At 40.0% G+C, this 13,295-nt stretch overlaps 1 protein-coding gene across 1 annotated transcript in view; it reads right to left on the reverse strand.

The window, feature by feature from the left end:
• Positions 1-5,518, reverse strand: part of ZNF157 (zinc finger protein 157) — a 28,291-nt gene extending 22,773 nt beyond the window's left edge. The window contains exons 1-2 of the mRNA XM_024749607.1: positions 5,453-5,518; positions 3,598-3,804 (exon numbers count right to left, since the gene is read on the reverse strand). Coding sequence (XP_024605375.1) covers positions 3,598-3,669 — 72 coding nt within the window. The 5' untranslated portion in view covers positions 3,670-3,804; positions 5,453-5,518. The remainder of the gene's footprint in view (positions 1-3,597; positions 3,805-5,452) is intronic.
• Positions 5,519-13,295: the final 7,777 nt, after the last annotated feature.

Raw genomic sequence — 13,295 nt, forward strand, 5'->3', positions numbered from 1 at the left:
AAAAAAAAAAAAAAAAAGATGCTCAACATCACTAATCATCAGTGAAATGCGAATCAAAACCACAGTGAGCTATCACCTCACACCTGTTACAATGCCTATTATCAAAAGGATGACAAGTAACAATTGTTGGTGAGGATATAGAGAAAAGAGAATCCTTGTGCACTGTTGGTGAGAATGCAAATTGGTGCAGCCATTATGGAAGACAGTATGGAAGTTCCTCAAAAAATTAAAAATAGAACTACCATATGATCCAGCAATTCTACTTCTGAGTATTTATCTGAAGAAAATGAAAATACTAACTTGAAAAGATATGTGCACTCCCATGTTCATTGCAGCATTATTTACAATAGGCAAGATATGGAAGCAACCTAAGTGTCCATCCAATGGATGAACGGATAAAGAAAATGTGAGATAGATATAAATATAGATATAGATATACACACAAACACAATGGAATATTATTCAGCCATGAGTAAGAAAGACATCCTGCTGTTTACAACAACTTGGATGGACCCTGAGGACATCAGGCTAAGTGAAATAAATCAGACAGAGAAAGACAAATAGTGTATGATCTCACTTATATGTGGAATCTAAAACAAAACAAAACAAACAAAAAAACAAACTCATAGATACAGAGAACAGATTGGCGGTTGCCAGAGGTGAGAGGAGAGGGTAAAATGGGTGAAGGGAGTCAAAAGGTACAAACTTCCAGTTAAAAAGTAAATAAGTCATGGGGATGTAATGTACAGGCATGGTGACTATAGTTAATAATATTATATTGGATATCTGAAAGCTGCTAAGAGAGTAAATCTTAAAAGTTCTCATCACAAGAAAAAAAAATTCTGTAACTATGTATGGTGATGGATGTCAACTAGACTTATCATGGTGATCATTTAACAATACATACAAATATCGAATCACTATGTTGTATATCTGAAACTAATATAATATTGTAAGTCAATTATACCTCAATTTAAAAATAAATAAATAAACAAAAGTATGGTATTGGTAAAAATAGACAAATTTATCAATGCAACAAATAGAGAGCCAGAAAATAGACCCACACAAATAGAGACAACTGATCTTTGACAAAGGAACAAAAGCAATTCAGTGGAGAAAGGACAGCCTTTTCAATAAATGGTGTTGAAACAATTTGATATCCATATGCAAAAAGAAAATATCTAGACACAGTCCTGACAACTTTCACAAAAATTAACTCTAAATGGATCTTAGACTTATAGGCAAAATGCAAAAATATAAAACTTCTGCAAATAGGGAGTTCCCTGGTGGCCTAGTGGTTAGGATTCCAGACTTTCACTACTATGGCCCAGGTTCAATCCTTGGTCAGGGAACTGAAATCCCACAAGCTGCATGACGCAGCCAAAAAAAAAAGAAAGAAAGAAAACTTCTGCAAATAACAGGAGAAAATCTAAGTGACTTTGGGTTTGGCAGTGTTTTAAAATATAACACCAAAAGTACGTTACATGGAAGAAAAACTGACAAGTTGGACTTTATTAAAATTTTAAAATTCTGCTCTGTGAAAGACACTGTTAAGAGAATAAAGAGACAAGCCCAGAACAGGAGAAAATACTTGCACGACACATAACTGATAAAATGACTTGTATTTAAAAATATACAAAGAGGGACTTCCCCCATGGCCCAGTGGTTAAGAATCCATCTTGCAATTCAGGGCATGCCAGTTTGATCCCTGGTCAGGGAACTAAGATCCCACATGCTGCAGGGCAACTAAGCCCACGTGCTGCAACTACTGAGCCCACACGCTCTGGAGCCAGTGTGCCACAACTACAGAGCCCATGTACTCTGGAGCCCACACACCACAACTAGAGGGAAGCCTGTGCGCCCCAACAGAGAACCCACGCACTGCAAGGAAAGATCCCACGTGCCGCAACTAAGACCCACCCAACACAGCCAATAAATAAATAAATATTTTTTTAAAAAATTTTAAATAGTAAAATAAAATATACAAAGAACTCTTAAAAACCAACAATAAGAAAACAAACAACCCCATTACAAAATGGGCAAAAGATCTGAATAGACACTTGACCAAAGAAAATATATGGATGGGAAATAAGCATGTAAAACCATGTCCAACATCATTTTTCATTATGGAATTTCAAATTAAAACAATAAGATACCACTACACACTTATTAGAATGGTTAAAATCCAAAAAACTGACAGTATTAAATCCTGGCAAAGATGTGAAGCAACAAGAATGTTCGTTCATTGCTGGTAAGAATGAAAATGATGAAAAACCGTGGAAGACAGTTTGGTAGTTTCTTACAAAGTCTTACCATGTGACCCACAATTGCACTCCTAGTCATTTACCCAAATGAAAGGAAAACTTATGTCTACACCATAACCTGTACATATATGTTTATAGCAGCTTTATTCATAATCACCCCACACTGGAAACGACCAAGGTGTCCTTCAATAGGTGAATGGATAAGCAAACTGTGGTACATCCATACAATGAAATATTATTCAGTGATAAAAATAAATGAGCTATCAAGCCATGAAAAGACATGGAGGAAACTTGAATGCAAATTGCTGAGTTAAAGAAGCCAATCTGAAAAGGCCACAGACTGTATGATTCCAACTATATGACATTTTAGAAACGGCAAAGCTATAGACAGTAAAAGAGTGTGGTTGCCAGAGTTTCAGGCAGGGGGAGAGGAAAGATGAATGAATAGCTAAAGCACAGATGAAACCGTTCTGTATGAACTGTAATGGTGGATATATGTCATTATGTATTTGTCAAAACACATAGAATGTGTAACACAAAGAGTGAACCTTACTGTAAACTGTTGACTATAATTAATAATAATGTATCAATATTGGTTAATTGTAACAAATGTACCACACTAATACTACCATCTCAATTATTCTGTAAATCTAGAACTACTAAAAATTAGGTCACTTAATTGTTTTAATGCTCTTAGCATACAATCCAGCAATTGCACTCATGTGCATTCCTTCGATACAAAAATCTTACACAATCACAGCATCCTTATTCATATCAGCCAAAACCTAGAAACAACCAAGATGTCCTTCAACTAGTGACTAGTTAAGCAAACTGTGGTAAATCCATACCATGGAATGCTATTCAGCAATAAAAAGGAACAAACTATTCATATATGTGACAATCTGGACGAATCTCCAGAGAATTATGCTGAGTAAAAAAAGCCAGTCCCAAAAGGTTACATACTGTATGATTCTACATATATAACACTCTTGAAATAACAAAATTATAGAACTGGAGCACAGATTATTGGTTGCCAGGGGTTAAGGAGGGAGAGGGCAGGAGGGAAGTGGGTGTGACTATTAAAGGGCAATATGAGAGATCCTTGTGGTAAAGGAAATGTTCTGTATGTCAATATCCTGGTTGTGATACTGTATCAATACCAAGATTTTGCAAGATGCTATGATGGGGGAAACTGGGTAAACAGTACATCAGTACATTGCATTTGAATTTACAGTTATCTAAAAATCAAAATTGGTCTAAAAAATACAAACTTTTGTCTAAAATTTTTTTTTTAAATTAAAAAAATGGGGAAAAGTAGGCTCCTCTTACTTACCTCAAATGATCTGCCAGGTTGTCCTGGAACCAGGGCAGGAAACCTCTGGGGTGATTTCCCATTAGCTGGCATGTTGACTCTGAGTACCAGCCCACCTTCCAAAGCTGGAGAGGCCTTTGTACGTGGGCTGCAGTCAGAATAAATGGAAGATCCTGCAGCCTCCAATATGCAGAAAGTTCAACAGCTCCACAGAGACACCAACAAATCCTAAAAGGACATATCCACGTCATCACTGTCATTCCACATTCGCCCCACAAAGTTCAGCAACTCCCACTCTGAGTATTAGTGAGGGTAGATTGTGGAAACGATCATGATATTTGGAGTCAAATTAATGAACTCAGAGTCTGTTACTCTTGGGTGGCTCCACAGAGGGTGCTTCACACTTTAGCCAACCAGCTCATACCTCAATTCCAGGTTCACGGCAGATCTGGGTTTGGGGAGAAGGTGAAAGTGAGGCAGTGAATGGTGCTGAAGCCCCATGGGGTAGGCAGGGGAAGGACTTGTCCATGGGGTCCTGGTGAGTGACTGTGGCAGCAAAAAACCTGGAAACCTGGTAATCTTAATGAAAGGGGTCTCTTCTGTCCACTTTAATTATTTCACCATTTTAGGGTGAAAAATCCCTCTTAAATTCTTCTGCGGAGAAGCTCTGAGCCTCTTCTTTCCAGAAGATGATTCAACATTAATAATATTGATTAAATCAACAAATTAGAGGGGGGGGAGGAAACATGCTGGTTTTAACTTACACCAAAAAAGCATTTGACACAATTCAGCAGTCATTACTAATAAAAACTCAAACTAAAATTAGGGAGGAAGTAAATCACTTAAATATCACAAAAATCATTTACAAAACACATCCCTGAAATACTATGCTAAAAAGTAAAATGATGAAGCAACTGCCATTAAAATTAGTAAAAAGATAGGGATGTCTGATACAACTCAAAATTGTTTTTTCTGGCTATAGGTCACACAATAGAAGACGAAATAATCAGAATAAATATTGCAAAGAAATGAAAATGTAGCTTTCTTTGCCAGTGATATGATTTTATACATAGAAAACCTACCCCAGACTCTACCAGAAGTCATAGGGTAACTTGATAAGGGGCTGGATACAAGATAAAATTACAAGATCAGATAGTTTTTTCCCTGTATAATAATGACCAAATGAAAACGGAAAAAAAATCCGTTAGTAATGATAACAAGAAAAATATAAAATATGTAAAATAAACTCTTTAAGGAGCCGCACCTATAAATTTAAAAAGTTAAAAAAATTGACAAATATAAAATAGTCACACAGACATACCATACCCCTGGATAAAAAATTTAATTAAAATGTCAACCCTCCCAAAACATTATAGTAATGTAAAGAATAAATGAAAGAGAAAAATTAAACACAAAGCTCAATAATAAGATGGTGTATATAACATTTTGTGGAACGCAACTAAAGAGACTCTTAAAGGGAAATTCATGTTTTCAAATGCATTTTAACAAAGAAAGGCTGAACATTAATGAATTAACAACCAATTTAAGAAGTTAGATAAAAGAGAAAATAGCACAGATAGCAGGAATTAGGGAAAGAGAAAACAAAGGTACATCAGAGAGGATCAACAAAGCCAAAAGTTGGTTGTTTGGAAAGGCTAATAAAATTAGCAAATCTCTGGGGAGACTGAGGAAAAAATCTAAACGCACACACACTATTAGGACTTGACAACAAAATGCAGCAAGGAATCTAAAAACTGACTACCTCAGAAGCCTCCATCCCTCCCTGACCCGCATACACTCCCATTCACCAGACTTTTTAATTCCCCACCAACTGACCCCACAAACTGTCATTCCCAAAAGCCAACAAAGCCATCACCTCAAAATCACTGATGACTGTCACGCCACAAACCCTCATGCACTCCCTTTAGTGCCGCGCGCCAACAAGACTTAAACAGCCTCTGAGGGCCACTTCCGTTTCCTGTCCTCACCTCTGAACCTGCCCCTTCTGGGCTGTTAATTTCGCACACAATCACACAAGAGCTGTGTGACTGTGGTCTACCCACTCTGAACAAGGTGCAGTTATGGATCTGCAGAGACTTTGTCCATGAGCAGCGGTGCCGAGCGAGGAACATGGCTGCGCCGAGGCGTTCCACCATGAGGGCCGCCATCATAGCATCCATTCCGTACAGTGGGCTGTTCCATAGGCAACGGAGGCGGGGTGTCGTTCATGGGTAGAAACTTTCTGAAGACAAGCTTCCGGGAGAAGCTGGTCTTTGGAACCGAGTTCTATAGGTTTGTGCCAAGTTTACAGAAGCAGAGGTGCCAAACCCCAGCCACGGGGGAAGGGGAGATGTGTCCCGATCTTCAAGGGAGATACCACTAGGAAGAGGGGGGGAAAAGTCCCTGCTGGGCGATACCACTGTAGAAGAGAGGGGAGGAGTCAAGGTGGTACAGTCTCGTTTTGACGGACTGTGGAACTGATGTGGAGGGGTCTTTAATCCCCCTCAATCTCCATTACCCCACTGAAATGATAGTAGGTAAGAATAATAATACTAGCCTTTGATATGGACAACTAATGTTTTTCAGCAAATTATCAATAGAAAACTATTTAGAAAACATTTTAAGCACACTTTCGATGAAAATGCATCTCCAAGACATGCCCCCAATACCTGCTGTCAACCAGGTTAGCCTCTCTTATATGGAAATTCAGGAGCTGCTACTGACTCTTGGGAGAGAAGAGAATTCTGGTGTTCTTCACCTCTGAACTCCTATACACAGTCTTTAAAACCTAGTCCTAGTATACCCTCCTGCAGGGAGCCTACTCTGACAAGAGGTAAAGAGCTCTTTTCCCTGCATAAGGTGTTTCCAACCCGGCAGGTAGACCCTGGCTAAGCTTGAGTATGGATTGCTGGGTACCCTGAGGACATTCATTTCCTTTCTCTGGACCTCAGTTCAACAATCTGGAGAGCTAGAATGTTAACCTCTCAGATTATCCCATTTTCTCTGTCTCCCCAGCAGTATTTATGAACTGGATGAAAGACAGAATGGCAAATATGAGAATATTGTTGTAACACACGCTCCTCGACATAAATTGCCAAAACTTATTATTCTTGTGACTTCTGGTCAACCTCTCAAATCCTAGACCCTGTTTACTTCCATCATCAATGCGTCTCTGAGCTGATCTCGAACCTGAACCTTTCTTAACTCTACCAACACCTATGTTGCATTTTTCTGATCTGGCTTCATGTTCTCTATTAATGATTCAATCATCAATGTTCTTGTATTTTGACTTTTGAACATATTGCACTAAAATGTTATTGGTTTTGATTACTGAGTTTTTTGGTGCCCCCTTAAATTTTGCACTTTGAAGTGAGTGTCTCTCTTGCCTTACCCTAGTCCCAGAAAACTTGTTCTCTAAAATCATAGACTATCAGAAACTTTGTTAATTGAAATTATGTCAGTAAGAATAAAACAGCCCACTCTTGCCTGGAGGATCCAAGTCACTTTGACACAGAGAAGCAGACTCGATTTCCAACCCAGGTTCAGAGCTTCAAATAAGGGGTATCTGAAGCAAACATGTCACATTTATTTTTTTAACTTTTTATTTTATATTGGAGTATAGTCGACTAACAATGTTGTGACAGTTTCAGGTGCACAGCAAAGGGACTCAGCCTTGTATGTACATGTATCCGTTCTCCCCCAAACTACCCTCCCATCCAGGCTGCCACATAACATTGAGCAGAGTTCCCTGTGCTATACAGTAGGTCCTTGTTGGTTATCCATTTTACATATAGCAGTGTGTACATGCTGATCCCAAACTCCCTAACTATCCCTCCCCCCCATGCTCAGACTGAACCCTTATGCTTTTAAAAGTAAAATCAGAAGGCAAGGGTGTAGGGGAATAATTTTCCAATACTGCTCTTATAAACTCTTCTTTGAAATAAAGGAGGCTTTTACTATTCACAAGGTTATTTGTCAGTTGCAATTTCCCCCTGTATTCCCCCATTCAATCTCGGATGCCACAATCAGACAGAAAGCATAAGGACACTTTTTTCTTGCATCTGTAGCGGAAACCTTAGCAGACAGTATGTCACATCTTTTTTTAATTTAGCATTTCTAAATAAAAAGGACACTGGATCCACCTCACAGTCCAGACTCGACATTGACTCTTTTACATAACAACCTACTTTGCTTTGGGCTAATCAGTACTCTGCTTCATTTAAATTTAACTGAACTCCACTCTTCCCCAACATCCTGTAGTACAGTAAGTCCCCTACATACAACCTTCAGGTTGCGGACTTTCGAAGATGTTGACGTGCGTTCACATGTCCAATCACGTAAATTAGCTCACATGTCTGGTGTACATTGTCATGTGTGTGCATCCTCTATAAGTGGTTGTGCTTTTATGTACTTTACAGTACCATACTGTATAGAATACAGGAGTACAGCATCTTTATTTCAAGCCCAGGATGTCCGGAAGCAAGTGTAAAAGCAGCGGTGATGTAGCTGGTACTGCTGAAGAACCGAAGAGATTCACGATGCAGGAAATGACAAGGGGATTTTCTTTATTTGAAGAGGCACTGTTAGTTTTTGAGGCACAGGACCCGAACGTAGAGTGGTACACGAAGGTTGCAGCAGCCGTTCAGAATGCAATCCAGTGCTACCATGTCATCTATGATGAAAAAAGAGGCTAGATAGAACTGAATCCAGCAAGGAACCAGAACCTGTGCCATCAATGTCAGGTGTGAGTGAAATTGCAGCTTGCCTTCCGTCTCCTATTGCTGACGATCCTTCAGCTCTACCATCTCCCACCTCCTCTCCCTCCTCCAGTCAGTAACTCTTCTTGCCTGTTCACTTGATGCCAGCCCCTGTATGCCAGCTGTTGTACTATACTACTGTACTTTTCAAGGTTCTGTACTGTAAAATTAAAAATGTTTTCTTTATTTTTTTGTGTTTGTTTTTTATGTATTATTTGTGTGAAAAGTATTATAAAGCGATTACAGTACTGTCCTATATAGCCAATTGTGTTAGTTGGGTACCTAGGCTAACTTTGTTGGGCTTACGAATAAATTGGACTTACAAATGCACTCTCAGAACGGAACTTGTTCGCATGTAGGGGACTTACAATAATCCTATTTCTTCCTTTGGTGAGACTAGGGTGATCAACCATACCTGTTTGCCCAGGACTGAGGGGTTTATTGGAACAAGGGAACTTCAGTGCTAAAATCAGGAAAGTCCCAGGCAAAACTAAAACAAGTTGGCCATCCTAAGTGAGATCCTCCACAATTCCTACAGTGTGTGGTCTCCCTTGCTGCAGCAAGTTAAAACCCATTTCTGGGCTCCCCTGGTGGTGCAGTGGTTAAGAATCCACCTCCAATGCAGGGGACATAGGTTCGAGCCCAGGTCCGGGAAGATCCCACATGCCACAAAGCAACTAAACCCGCGTGCCACAACAACCGAGCCTGCCCTCTAGAGCTCACAAGCCACAACTGCTGAGCCCGCGTGCCACAACTACTGAAGCCCGTGAGCCTAGAGCCCGTGCTCCACAACAAGACGAGCTACCGCAATGTGAAGCTCGCGCACTACAATGAAGAGTAGCCCCTGCTTGCTGCAACTAGAGAAGCCCACACGCAGCAACGAAGACCCAATGCAGCTGAAAATAAATAAATAAATAAATAACTTGTTTTTAAAAAATCCATTTCTGTCCAACTATGGATGTGACCCTTGTGGTCTTTATCAGATGGACTTTATTAAGGTCATTAATGTTGGAAGGTTCACAGATGTCGAGTTTGAGATCAGGCCTAGTATGCATTGATGGTGGAGAAATTAATAGGCCTGGGTTCAAGCTCCAGATCAGAGAGACATTGATGGAGGAATAGTTAATTAAAGGCTGAATGCTAAAAGATACGAGAAAGGCATTGATGGTGGAAGAATTATCAGAGCTGTAGATTACAGGTCAGACTAGAGCAATACTGATAGGGTTGAAATTTGGTCCAAAGGTAGTAGAAATGTTATTACAGGAGCCTGGATTTTAGATTTTGACAAGAGGGTCATTGATGGTTGGTCAAATAACAAATGACCAAATTCAAGGTCCTACCATATGAGCAGTGGTGGTGGAAGAGTTAATGGACGCCAGCAATTTGAGCTCTCTTGTCTAGACCAAGTCTGAGGGGTTTTAGATAGATGGTACAGCTGTCCAATGGCTGTGTACGAAAGGTGGGATCTAGTTTCTGGTGGCCAATGGGATGAAGCAGCAGCCTGTTACTAGGGAGAAGCCCCTAGTTGCTATGTGCAGGGTGAAAGAGGCAGGGTCTAGCCTGAGTTGCTACAGACAAATAGTTAGCCAATGACTGCAGAAATTGGGCTTTAGCTTCTTCAGCCCATAGTAAACTGATGCTAGGTAGTAACCCCCACGGCCATGTGAAAGAAGGCAGCCAAAGTGGCACCTGAGAGGCTGTAGACAAAAGGCACAGTTAACCAATGGCTGAGTAAGAATGGGGCTCTGGCCTCCCTAGGTATATGAGGCTTCCTGGTCTGTAAATCAGTGAGGTCCTCATTGTCCAGTGCAGGGAGGGGGCAGTGCATAGCCTTCGGGGGTGCAGATAGATGACACAGCTGTGTGAGGGAAGTGGAAGTGGGTGGGAGCAAAGGCTTGAGGTCGCTTTGGGCAGGTGGTGCAGCTGGCCAATGGCTCTGTGTGGGAGGCAGAATTTAGCCTCCCTGACTAATGAAATGTGAACATCTCTGTTACTATGTAGAAATAACTTTGCTGTTCCAAATTGTATGTATATGTATAGCTGATTCACTTTGTTATAAAGCAGAAACTAACACACCATTGTAAAGCAATTATACTCCAATAAAGGTGTTAAAAAAAAAAAAGAATGAAACTTCTTACTCCTGCCTGGAGCATCTAAATCACTTTGACACAGAGCAACAGCCTGGGGATTACCCTGGTGGTCCAGCGGTTAGGACTTGGTGCTTTCACTGCCGTGTCCCGGGTTCAATACCTGGTCAGGGAACTAAGATCCTGCAAGCTGCTCAACGTGGCCAAAAACCCAAACTAAAACAAACAGAGCATCAGCCTCAATTTCCAACACAGGTGGAAAAGGAGGAGGAAACTTAGCATGATATGCTGCAGACAGATGACACATTAAAGAAAAAGAAACAAATGAAATTAACTTTAATAATATATTTAAACTACATATCCAAAACATTATCATTTCAACATGTAATCAATTTTTTAAATTATTAATGAGATATTTGGCATTCTTTTTGTTGTAGTAAGCCTGTGAAATCAGATGTGTATTTTACATTTACAACACATCTCAATTTGAATGCTAAATTTTCATCAGAAATACTTGATTTATATGCAGACTTCATAAAATTTACAGATGAAAATGTAGATTAGGGACTTCCCTGGTGGTGCAGTGGTTAAGACTCCGTACTCCCAATGCAAGGGGCCCGGGTTTGATCCCTGATCAGGGAACTAGGTCCCACATGCCACAACTAAAACCCGGCACAGCCAAACAAATAAATAAATAAATAATCTTTTTAAAAAAAGAAAATGTAGATTAATATTCACAGGTTGTTTCAAACATACTTTAAAAGTTTTCCAGTAACTGAATTGAGTATCTATTTTTTTTAACAGAAGAAATGTCTAATATTACCACAATGTATAACATTACATTTAGAACAGTTTTTCTTTCAGATGGCAGTTAGGTATTTGAAAGGTTTGCCAGGGAAATGTTGTGACTCTCAATATGTGGTCAATGGGGACAGGACATCATTTCAGATCTTTTAATCCAAAATTGTATTGCATTTTATTGAAGCACTGGATCTTCCACTTGAGTATCTATTTTAAATTTTTAGTTAATTAAAATGAATAAAATTTTAAATCAATTCTCAGTCTCATTAGCCTCATTTCAAGCGCTCAGTAGCCACATGTGGCTGGTGTCTCCAATATCAAATGGCACAATTCTAGGCAATATGCCATTGATGGTGGTCAAGTTGAAAGAACCAGGCAGGGGGAACTGCTGGAGAGATGTAGCCACAGCAAGAAGCCAGGCTGGAAACTTCTTTTACCTTGAAGGCCCAAGAGACCTGAGATTCCCTTCTCCCAACAGGAAACATGACGCTGGTGGGTGAAACTAGAAAGAAGGATCCAACCAGTCGGCCAGACTTGGAAAACCTCTCCCCTGCCCAGAGTCACCAAGCAGGCAAGAGGGGCAGAACCAGCAAGAGGGACCTAGCCACAGCAACCATCCTGACCCAGGATGCCACTTTGACCTGAGATTCCCCTTCCTGGCACAGAGACACCTGGGCACCCAGAAGGCACTGGTCAGTGGAGCTCATCACATCTGTCTACCACTGAGGAACACCCAGAGGCCTGGCCTGTAGAAATCCTTTCCATCCTTAAGCAGCACCAGCAAAGGCAAGTGAGAGCCCCAGAGGCACCAGATAGACCAAGCAGATAAAAATAACACCACAAAGGCTCAGAAAATTAAACTGCCATTGGAACCACAGCACCAAAATTAGGCCGAAACTTTCATGCCAAACCTAAACAGGGTGACTGGCTACTAAAATGAAAGATTTTCATAGGACTCATAGTCTCCTAACATCATAGATAAAGGCCTGGAATACAATAGAAAATCATTTGTCACATCAAGAACCAAGTAAATAACAACTTGAATGAGAAAAGACAATCAACAGATGCCAACGCTGAGATGACTCAGATGTTCAAATTATCTGACAAGATTGTAAAGCACCCAATATAAAAACGTTTCAACAATCAATTACAAACTCTACAAATTCTCTTGGAACAAATGAAAAATGAGAAGAATCTCAGCAAAGAAGTTATTTTTTTTAAACCCCAGATGGATATTATAGAACCAAAAAGGGCAATGACAGAAATAAAAACCTCACTGGATGGGCTCACTAGTAGAGGAGAGATGACAGAAGGTAGAATCAGTAAACTTGACTTACCCAATCTGAACAAGAGAGAAAATTGACAGAAAATATTAAACAGAGTCTCATAGACCTTTAAGACAATAACAAAAGGCCCAGCATTCATATCATGGAATTCCCAGGAAGATAAGAGAAAGACCCTGAGACCAAATGAGTATTTGAATAATTAATGAAATGTTCCAAATTTGGCAAAAGACGCACACCTACAGATCCAAGAAGCTGAGGGAATCTCAATATGATGAACCCAAAGAAATTCATGTCAAAATATATCATAATTAGGGGGACTTCCCTGGTGGTCCAGTGGTTAAGAATTCATCTTGCAATGCAGGGGTCACGGGTTCGATCCTTGGTCAGAGAACTAAGATCCCACATGCTGTGGGGCAACTAAGCCCAAGTGCCACAATTACTGAGCCCACTCACTGCAACTACTGAGCTCGCACACTCTGGAGCCCACTCGCCACAATGAAAGATCCCACATGCCACAACTAAGACCCAATGCAGTCAAATAAATAAATAAATTTTAAAATATGTATATATCATAATTAAACTTTTGAAAACTAAGACAATGAAAATAACTTGAAAACAGTGAAGGGGTGGGCTAATTTTCCCTTCTTTCCTCTAGGTTCTTTGGTTGGTCTAATAAAATTGACATAAGACAGATTAACAGGAGAAAAACAAACAAAATTTAATAACATGTATACCTCCTGTATACATGGGAGATACCCAGGAAAACTGAGTAACTCTCTGAAATGGCC

The sequence above is a fragment of the Neophocaena asiaeorientalis genome, unplaced genomic scaffold (genome assembly GCF_003031525.2).
Source record: "Neophocaena asiaeorientalis asiaeorientalis breed wild unplaced genomic scaffold, Neophocaena_asiaeorientalis_V1.1 scaffold1052, whole genome shotgun sequence".
NCBI lineage: Eukaryota > Metazoa > Chordata > Mammalia > Artiodactyla > Phocoenidae > Neophocaena > Neophocaena asiaeorientalis.